The sequence below is a fragment of the Mangifera indica genome, chromosome 1, assembly GCF_011075055.1.
Source record: "Mangifera indica cultivar Alphonso chromosome 1, CATAS_Mindica_2.1, whole genome shotgun sequence".
Classification (NCBI taxonomy): domain Eukaryota; kingdom Viridiplantae; phylum Streptophyta; class Magnoliopsida; order Sapindales; family Anacardiaceae; genus Mangifera; species Mangifera indica.
The window spans coordinates 28,626,531-28,637,398 of NC_058137.1; the positions used below are offsets into that span (position 1 = coordinate 28,626,531).

The 10,868-nt window shown below is 37.2% G+C and overlaps 1 protein-coding gene and 1 long non-coding RNA gene across 3 annotated transcripts; both read right to left on the bottom strand.

Annotated features, from left to right (window-relative positions):
- Positions 1 to 324: 324 nt before the first annotated feature.
- On the bottom strand, positions 325 to 6,577 carry LOC123209022 (ABC transporter C family member 3-like). The gene is made up of 10 exons (XM_044626732.1): positions 4,008 to 6,577; positions 3,702 to 3,788; positions 2,975 to 3,619; positions 2,636 to 2,800; positions 2,043 to 2,337; positions 1,743 to 1,957; positions 1,355 to 1,660; positions 1,204 to 1,267; positions 869 to 1,108; positions 325 to 655 (listed from the first exon to the last, which is right to left on the bottom strand). Exons 1-10 carry the CDS (start codon positions 6,354 to 6,356, stop codon positions 540 to 542), a joined length of 4,482 nt encoding a protein of 1,493 aa, XP_044482667.1. The 5' UTR covers positions 6,357 to 6,577; the 3' UTR covers positions 325 to 539.
- Positions 6,578 to 8,470: 1,893 nt separating this feature from the next.
- LOC123218529 lies at positions 8,471 to 10,858 on the bottom strand. Of its 2 annotated transcripts, none has more exons than XR_006502710.1 (3): positions 10,606 to 10,858; positions 9,551 to 10,412; positions 8,471 to 9,161 (listed from the first exon to the last, which is right to left on the bottom strand). It is a non-coding gene; the product is annotated as an uncharacterized LOC123218529 (long non-coding RNA). The 2 variants fall into 2 exon arrangements; XR_006502709.1 differs by having other exon boundaries at positions 8,471 to 9,095; positions 10,606 to 10,857.
- Positions 10,859 to 10,868: the final 10 nt, after the last annotated feature.

A 10,868-nucleotide genomic window follows, 5' to 3' on the forward strand; every position in this document is an offset into this window, starting at 1 on the left:
AGATTCCAAGTCCCTAACTTTCCCAAATCAAACCGCAAATTTCTCAAATCAATTGTTGAGGGATAACAGTATGTGGCAGTGCCAAAAATTCTAGCGGCCTTGGGGGAATCTGCCTCATCCTGCCGTGGCGAGACCTACTCTGTCAACGGTGACACAACCCAGGAAGGTCACTGCTGCCACAGGGAAATGACCTCCACAGTTGTTGGCAAATGCTTTATTTATTTATTTGGATATTTTCATTTGAGTAGATTGTGGCAGAGCAATTGTTTTGCAATTCATAGCTTGTCAACGCTGTGTTGTCAAATAGTAAACATTGGCGGCAGCAGAGTCGGATTTCATTTTTTTCATTTGCTTTATTAAGCATTTGATGTGCAAATAGATTACAATTTCTAGGAAGTTTACTAGTGAGCACAATCAGTAATAGTAGACTCCTTAAATTACATTTACATCCACTAATTAATTTGCTCGCCTGGATACTACCATTTTCCATTGTGGAACACTGTTAACACACGAGTACTTTGAGGCCTTCAGTTTCCAGATTATTGCACATCAGAACTGGAATTTGACCTGAGACTGTACTCTGCGACAAGTTGTGCAAATGACGACGACTTGTTCTCCAGCAACTTCATAGGGGAATCATATTCCTCAATGAGCCCTACACCAGGACATGGATAAGAAGTCAGTATCTTTCATGATAATGGAATTTATGTCATGAACATCAAACTAAATGTAATATCTATAGGCAAATCCTATGTCAATAAAACATAAGAGACGTGGACATGTATAAGCTCCTAAGTTGTCAAGATGTATTTTGAGTTGCAAAGTTCTCGACAAACCAAGATGTTATAGTGAAAATGACCCAAATTACCTTGATTTAGAAGAAGAACCATATCACTATCAAGAACAGAAGTTATACGATGAGCGATTGTTATGACTGTGCAGTCTGAAAAGTGCTGCCGGAGAGTTTGCTGAATCAGATTATCAGTAGCAGTGTCAACAGACGCAGTAGCTTCGTCAAGCACCAAGACCTTACTTTTCTTGAGTAGCACACGCCCAAGACAGACCAACTGCCTCTGACCCATACTCCAATTCTCTCCATTCTCAGTAACTGAAAATTCCATATGGCCATATATAATAAAAATCATGTGCCTTTCTATGGTAAGAAAAAATTTACTATAAATACAATAGAAAGAAGAAACATACCTTTGGAATCTAGTTTTCCTTCTTTATTTCTAACTTCTTCTGCAAGCTGGCACTTATACAAAGCCTAAAACCATTTGAATACATGTTAGCTTCCCATCTTTTATTACTAAAGTACAAACTTCACTCTACTATCAAATCAAAGCCAACCCACCTCCCAAATTTGTTCATCTGTGTATTCTTCAAGAGGGTCCAAATTGCTTCGTACGGTGCCTTCAAACATGGTTGGATCCTGAGGAATGATGCTTAGTCTTGACCGCAAATCATGCAGTCCAATAGATGAGATATTGATGGCATCTATCATAATCTGACCAGCTGCAGGTTCAACAATCCGAAACAATGTCTGAATGAGAGTTGACTTACCACTTCCTGTTCTACCTACTATGCCGGTTTTCATCCCTCCCAAAAAAGTGCATGTTAAACCTCGCAACACAAGTGGCAAGTGTGGAGCATAGCGAACCTATTTCATAATCACAACCAAAATGTTTATGTGTACATGACAAGACAATAGAAGCATGATAGTATAAAGCAAGGAAAATTACCTGCAGATCATGTATGCTAACTTCTCCATGGGATGGCCAAGAAGGGTCAGGCCGACTTTCTTCTATTACAAGAGGTGGCTCACTAGGAATACTAGAGTATTGAAGCATTCTTTCAACTGAAATAATCTTGTTCTCCAGACGGCAAAGATTCCATATTGCAGAAGCTTGTAACATATTAAGATTGAGTCCATATGTCACAGCTAGGCCCGCAATTGCTATAGAGAAGAAAAAGTTTGTTTAATGCTCTATACTACTTATAGCAAGAAGAGTAACTGATGATATGATAGGTGAACCAATCACCTGGATTAAGGATGCCGTTCGGAACAGAAATTAGGAGAACCAAAGAGAAGGCAAATGTTATCGAAGACAGCATATCCAGGCGGAAGCACAGCCATTCCATTGCACCAGCAACATGAAAATTAGGTCGAGAATATCCATCCATCAATTTCATATTTGTGTTTTGAAACCTTGATTCTTGATCAAAGCTCCTGATAGTTGTTGACCCTGAGATTGTTTCTGCGAAATGTTGTATCACTGGAGCTTTGCATACTCCAACCAACCGTGAAAGTTCTCTAGCTGAGGAAATATAATATTGCTGCATGGTGAAAAATTATGAGAAATTATTTGTTAAACAATGGGTAAATTATAAGATAGTATACTAATGTCAATGAGTGTGAGACTGAACACAATCACATTTCTATTAACACTTCTTCCAAATGCTTTTGAAAGATCTACAACATAGAGATAAAGGACACTGCATATTTTATATATATATATGTGTGTGTGTGTTAAAATAAGAATCAAAATACGGCAAATATGTGGTGATACTAGATATTTGATATAAAGCCATTATTAGGATAAATTATGAGAGTTGGAGAGAACACAAAGATTACCTGATACCATATGCAGGTAGATATTACTGGGATAAAAACTAGGAAAACCTGCCAAGCAACCTGAGACATCACAGTAATGATTGCTAGAAGCTGGATAATATTGAAAGCAAAACCCCCAATTTGCATGGGAATGTTCAAATCTACAGCACTTTGGTCTGTAGAAGCCTGAAAAAGCAACAGCAGTTAAATGTACAAATCTTCATTACTTGGATTAACTTTCAGAAATGCAAAAATTAAGGTAAATCCAATCTTGTAACATATTTAGAATAGAAATCCAAATACAGTAATATTTGAATTGGCTAATCCAATAAATTATATTGTAACATAAATTTTACTTACCCTGTTCAGAATTCTTCCACTAGGGGTTGCATCAAAAAAGGACATGGGGGCTCTGAAAATGCACATATGCATTTTATTGAAGAGCAGTGTAGCTGTTTTGTACCCAGTCGTTACAACAAGTATGTTTCTGGCAAGCAAGCAAAAAGAACCTCCAATAGCCAAAATTACAAACACAAATATTAGAGTAGAGCTCTCAACTGGAGGTTTTATATCTTCTGACACTGGAGTTGCCCAAGCTATCCAATAATTGCTGCCAATTTGAAGGGTCTGAAAGAGAACCTGCGCAAGCAATATAAAGGGCACAAGAGCTCCTGCATATACAGCTGTGATATATTTCCAGTATAGTGAAAACCCAACTTTACCCTTCTCTCTCTCTTCTTCCTGAACAAGCTGTCCTTTCAACTCTGCAATTTCATCTGATTCATCATTCTGAACATTTTTGTTCTCTTCTTTCTGGACAACATTGCTACTTCTAGTTGGGCCACATCTGTCTTCCATAATTTTTTCAGAAACTAGTCCTTCCTCCATTGAACCAATTGCTGATAAAGCTTGCTTATGTGCACCTACGAGCTCCATAAAGTCAGTTCCTGAATTTAGAATGTCACTGTATTTTCCCACTTGAGTAATTTTTCCATCTTTCATTACCTAATAAGGTATAAGTGGAGTTAGTAGGTTAAAGTGAGTAATGTGCTTCACTGAGAGAAGAAATACAAGTTACTTAGCTTACCAAGATCTGATCAGCTGCAGGTAAGAACTCCACTTGATGAGTAACATATATCACCGTTTTGGAAGACAGAAGGCCCAGTAAAACTTCCTATTACACAAAGAAGAGACCAATTTAGTTTACTGCAATGGTTTTTTTGGATGTCAAATTTATCAAAATAAATTCCAGTAACTCAGTGCTGTAAGTGCTGGCCATATTTTCATAAGGTAACTGGAAAAGTTAAAACTTGTAATACAAAGGCATTAGGAAATGATTCTACCTTAAAGAGGTTAAAACTTGTAATACAAAGGCATTGGGAAATGATTCTACCTTAAAGAGGTGAGATCCTGTATGAGCATCCACAGCACTGAAAGGATCATCAAACATATAGACATCAGCATCTTGGTAGATGGCACGAGCAATTTGTATTCTTTGCTTCTGTCCTCCACTCAAATTGATCCCCCTCTCTCCAATAACTGTCTGATCACCAAAAGCGAAGATTTCCAGGTCCTTTTTCAATGAACAGGCCTCAAGAACAACATCATACCTTACTCTGTCCATCTCCTTGCCAAACAAAATGTTTTCTTGAATCGTACCACTTTGTATCCAAGGTGATTGAGCAACATAGGCCTTTGTACCACACAGTTTCAGGATGCCGGAACTCTTCGGTATTTCTCCTAAAATACAAGAAAGTAAGCTTGATTTGCCTGATCCAACTGTTCCACAAACTGCTACCTTCATGCCATGGAGCACCTTCAAGTTTATATCTTTCAGTGTTTTATTAGGAGACGTAAGATCCCAAGAAAAGTTCCCATCAATGATCTCCAATGTTGTGTCAGAACTACCTCTTGGCAGCCTCTCAACAACATCAGGCTGCAAGTCATCCAGACGGATGAAAGATGCAATTCTATCTAGGGAAACTTTAGTCTGAATTATCATCGAAATTGTGTCAGGTAGAGCATAAATTGGTACTTGAAGAATCCTGAAAGTTGCGATAGCAGATAAAATCTTCCCAGATGAAAGTGGGATTCCTAAAATCATACAAGCACCAAAAGTGACTACTGACAGAAAACTGGGGGCAGACCAGAAGATAAAACTGGCCATAGCCGTACAATAAAGATGTCTTTTCAACCATCCAGCCTCACACTTCCTGAGCTCAATAATCTTCGACAAAAATTTCATTTCCCATCCCTGAAGCTTGAGAATTCTCATGCTCCTCAAAATTTCAGAAGTTGTTTTCATTCTTTTATCCTTAGATTCCATCAACTTGTCTTGAAACTTCTCTTGCATTCTCCAAAATGGAAAATTTACCAACATAACAACTACTGTTGCAAAGATTGTAGCAACTGATGATAGCCCAAGATTTTTATACAAGATCAAAAAGGCCAAACCAACTTGCACGATTACCAGCCATGGATCGTGTATGTACCAGGTGAAGTCACCAAGTCTCTCAGCATCAACAGTCATTAAATTAATGATTTCTCCACTGGTGTGGCCCTGCATCGCTTGACATGAAAGTGTCAAACTCTTATTGTAGACCACTGCAATAATGACTGCTCGGACCCTAACTCCAACTTGCTGCAACCGAAAGATCCATTGCCTCTGTGAGAGGCACTCCACAAGCTTTGCAACAAAGAAAGCAGAAACCAAAACATATCCCTCATGTTTGAATTTCTGCTTGCCATTGAGGTATTGGACGAAAGTGTCAATTAGGGATGGGCCAACAAATGAGGCCGATGAGGTTACAAGAGCAAAGAAAGCTGTCAAAAGAATGTCCTTCCACCCTAAGAAGAACAATGCCTTCACTAGTTTTAGTGTGGTCACTCCACTTCCCATACCACACTCTGCATTGAGCTTATTTCTGAAAATTGGAAGGGCCCCCACTACACTATCACCACTATCTAGTTGAGGGACATCCTCAAGTTCTAAAGTTTTCTTATTACCATCAGCAATTAGAGAGCCCATCCAAGAGAAAGTAAGGATACTAATAAAACCAGCTTTTGAAAAAGGAGTCACATTATCAGACCCCTTGGTCTTAATTGGTGACACTACATCATCACTTACATTGTTTCCATCCAAAAGGGGCTCTTGAAGAAGGACAGTATCTTCACCCACATGTTTCCTCAAAAACCCCACATAGCAGAAAAACAGTGCAGTGATAACAGAGAAAACATCAGACACTACATATTGAATTGGTACAGTAAATTGTTTGTAGTAAAGAACAATGTCAATAACAAGACAATAACAAGAAGTAGACAAGTAAAAACCCCACCAGACCCTCAATAGAAAAGGGAACTTTGGTTCACCAGAATTGAAGAACTGGGTATGCAAGTATACAGAAATTGCACCCCAACCAAGTGTTCTAAGCACTAAATCCAGAAGGGTCACCAGTTCATCATCAGACCAACCATTTCTGTTCCAATAGAAGTAACTCAACAAAGACAACACAAGATTAAACACTGAAACACCTAAACAACAAAACAAAGTCTGCTTATACCACAAAACTCTCTTACTTTTGTTAAACCTCTCTTTTGACCCTTCAGTACTTTGGCCAACACTAGCTTTCAGTTTCTTGCAAACCCAAGAGATAATTAACGAAAGTAACAAAACTAAGTGTAATGAAGCCGAAAACCCATGTAAGAAAATGGGTCTGAGAAGAAAACTGGTACCTGCATCCATTAGTGAGGATGAATAAATGAAGAGAATATGCTTTATTTAATAATTAGTCTCCATTCTTTTCTGGGTTAGAACATAAACTTTTTCTTTTTATGTTGGATGAGTACGAACAAAAAGTTAATCTTTCTTATCGAATCCCCTTTTTTCAGATTTTTGAAGAAGATAATGTAAACAAAAATAATTGAATCCTTGATTCAAGTGAACATCTGTTTCTCTGGACAGACTTCATTGGCTATCGCTAGTGACACATCTCTTAGAAGTACGACTTTTTCGATTAAAAAAAATGAAGCTTTCGGATTATCTTGGTAATTAGTGAAATATCTCTGCATCACTAAAATTTAGTCCAGCACGAGCTTTAGAAAAATGATACCATGCATTCATTTGTACAGAGAGAAAAATACTTAACAATCACAAGCTATCCTTAGTACACTTTGACCTCATACATGTTTGACTAGAACTCTGAACTAAATCAGATACAATTACAGAATCCCAAGTCCCTAACTTTCCAAAATCATTTACCGAGGATAATAGTAGAAAATTTTCCGAACCAAACAGATAAGAAACCCTTGCTGTTTCACCACACTGAATTGGAAAATTGCAATTTGGTTTGATCTGGATTGCGGTCAGGTGTGATGCTGAAAGGATTGTTGACTTCATTAGGTATGTTTATGATCCATGATGGTAATTGTGCAAGTTTTCTTGGCCCTATTGATCATGTATAAGGATCTGGGGCTACCGTTTGTACATAGGATAACTTCTGTTCTTGACAATGATATGGTTCTGCTTCATAATCGCGGTGTGTATATATAGTCATGAATTTAGGACTTTTGAATGTATTTTTGTTGTCAAATATTAATATCAATTTTTTAATATCTTGGGGTACGACATGTTGAGGAATGTGATTCTCCGACGAAGATGTTCAAGGACAAGTCATCGTCGTTTCCACAACTTGTTGCAGAATACAGTTTCCGGTAAAATTCCAGTTCCCAGAATCTGGCTGGAAGATGAAGGCCACTGACAGGTCAATTGAAGCCGAGCTCACTTTTTTGACTTGGATGATTTTGACTTGAGCTTTACGGTTTAAACCTATGGAGCTTGATCTTGGTTTTATTAGCTTAGACTTAATAAAAGAAAATCATAAGAAATTTTAGGAATAAAATTTTTAACCTAACAATCTGAAGTCATCTTTCCAACCTAAAATAGTTTGTCTTTTATAAGCATCTTGTAAAACAAGATGTTAAAATGTTATGGCTAGTGTTGGGGTGTGCATTCAACTTAATTTAAACTTGAATGTTATGCACCGTTAGTTTATATTCGACTCCTCTCGATTGAAACCTGTTCAATATAATAATAATGCATAGTTGTGCATGCTTTGAATGCATGAACGTGCGTCAAATGTTGACTTTTCAAGAGTTGACCTGAACATGTTGATGCACAAGATGTCTTACAAGTGATTCCTTCGTATGTGTCATGCGTGGGCATGCATCAATCGCATGCATGGAAGTGGATCAATTTGTTGAATAAATCTTGCATTGACTTCAATTGAGGCATGAACGAGACATTATGCATGAGAAGACTTGCTTGTCACTCCTTCATATGAGTCATGCTGAAAGCACACCAATTTTTGACAAAATCCAGTGCTGACTTCAATTGAGGCATGAACAAAACGTGAATACGGGAAGGCTTGCTTGTAGCAGGTTTCATATGTCTGATTGAACCAAAATATCCGGAGTGATAAACTTGCTTTTTCATCATCAAGAACACCTTGGATCTAACAATGTAGTGACAAAAGCAAGTTTAAGAGCCTTCTAAAATTTAAAACGCCCTTTTCAAGAAGCTTATAGACTCTTTTATATATTGCATTGTCAATGCCATTATCAATTCATTTGCATTTCTACTAAGCAAGTTGTGTAACATTATCAATGCCATTTCATCAACATTCATATTAACACAAAAGATGCATTTTGCATATGTCCATAAAATTTGCATCAACAACAACATTTATTCACATTCTTTCTCCCTTTTTTGTCACAAATCAAAAAGGAAAATGAGCCAACATCAACACATATCCAATAATTGCAATAAACCATAACACATATCCAACACATATTCAACACTTCAACAAAATACATCCCAATGTTAATTATCCAACATATAAAAACAACACATCCAACAATTTCAATATCCAATATCCAAATTTAACAAAAGTTCAACAAAGTTAGAGCAAACTACATTAGGAGTTCAACTAAACAAAATAGAACAAGTGAATTGTAAAATTTTCCTAAAATGAGAAATTTGTCATGAATGCAGAAAAAAACATGAAAGAGATGCATGTAAGCTCGTAAGGAGGCAGTGCGTTGTCCATCCTCTTGTACAGAATTTGAGAAAAGGTTTCTTAAACTTCTTCGCTTAGCTGATCGACATTCCATCCAAGTTGTCCAACCTAGCATCCATTCGTTCACCCAAAGAGTCTATTTCACCATTCAACATTTCAAAGTGTTACGTGACCCTTTGCATATCAATCAGGGATTGTTCCTCAACCCCATAATCCTGCCCAAAGCGTTTGCCTCGACAGAAGATTGATTCTGACATTATCCCCAACTGTGCGACCAAGTCTCCACCATTTCACCCATCTTTCTCAATGACTTTCATGCAGAAGAGTGCTTCTGCACTCAACCAATTTCCTTTAGAGAATTTCTTCACATAACTTTCATTTTCATCCTCTCGATCAATCATGAAGTTCTGAGCATTGAAAATGATCAACATTATAAAATCTATATCTGTGGAGGACTCTTGAATATCACTTATCTATAAGATCAACCAACGGAAGGTGTCAACTTGCTTACCCTAGTGTTGTACTCTCAGGTTTTCAACCAATATACCATTGTGTTATGTTGAAACAATATTTTACAAATAAATGTTGGTCAAAAAAGGAGAATTCCATTCAAATTATGCAATATAAACAACACAATGTGAACTGAAAATATTTTTTTTAGCTAAACAGGAAAAAACAATGTCGCCCTGCAACACAAACCTCTCATTTTACAACTTGATTGTATAGATATGGCATTGTAAACCTGAATGAATGATTATCCAAACATCTAAACATGAATGAACAATTATCCAAACAACACAACACAAGACAACGTGAACACAACAAACATTAAATTCAAATTACACATGAAGTATTTTAAAACCTGATACAGACTTGGAGCTGGCTTTCTGGAATTACTCTGCTCTGCTGCCGCAAGTCTTGCTTACTGGAGGATTGCTGAGAAATGTAATACGAGGGAAATGTATATGGCTAATGATACTTTTGTATTTTGTATGTAACATTACACTCAAACAAGTGCATATAAACTGATATTTGTATTGAATGATTCTCCAGAAATAGAATAAAGAGTTTCACAACTCTATTTAGCATTTCATTACATCATAAGTGATATAAATCCAGAAAACACAGCAAGTATTCCCCACCCAACCAGCTTTCAAGAGGTCAGTGCTCCCCCTCTTCTCTACTCTTCACAATTCTTCTCTGCCTCTTTTCTTCTTTCTTTCTTTTTTTTATTCTGCCCTCTTACCTCTGGACCACAACTTTCTCTTTTTCACTCATTGGTATATACTTGGTGATTAGTGATCTATCAAAACCCTAAACTAGATGTAGTGAAAAACCTTATACATGCACAGGGTACAATAGACCCAACCCAACCTAAAAACTTCAAGCATCAGCCCAATATCTTCGGAGACACATACCCATAATTTTGGTTTGCAATCTCCTAGAACTTAACATCCTAAAGTAAGTCATATAATCTTGCCAACTCCTCCCATACCAATAAATAAATTATTACACCAATGATGAGTTTCTTCATCCTTCGTAACCATTTCAATAATTTTAGTTTTATTTTCCCCAAGTTCTGTTGCTAAATCAATAATACGTGGTCCTTTCCATGCAGATCGAACCGTTCCTTCCTTAGCTACTCGAAATCCTAGCTCAATTCTTTGCTCACACATTCCTCCCAATCGGGAAGTTATATCTTTCATCTTCAATCCAAACTGACCCTGATTCCAAAATCAAGAGGATCAGTCACAAACCAATGGAATCTCCATGGCTTGATGGGTATATAATTACTATAAAACGCAATAATGCTTTACCAAATGTTTGATAAAATGATTGTTATACATCTATAAATAAACCCAGTTGGGTCTTACTCTAACAAGAACAATTCGCTTTTATATGGAAAGAAAAACTAACCTTCCAAAGCCGTGAAGAGAGAGTTTCACATCAGATCTTGCTGCTGAAGCGGAGGATTAAACCCAGCTTGGCAAAATTAAGAAAGTATGCGACAGTATGCTCTATGATTTGGTTCACAGGTGGTTGGTTCCACTGAAAGCTGACCCAGAACAGCAACGAAAATGACGAAGACGATATTTTTGTTGCCTTCATGCGATTCTTTAATTTTCTAAGAGGGCCACATTGACTATTTTTCATCCACGGTCTGAAGCAAACAGATTCCC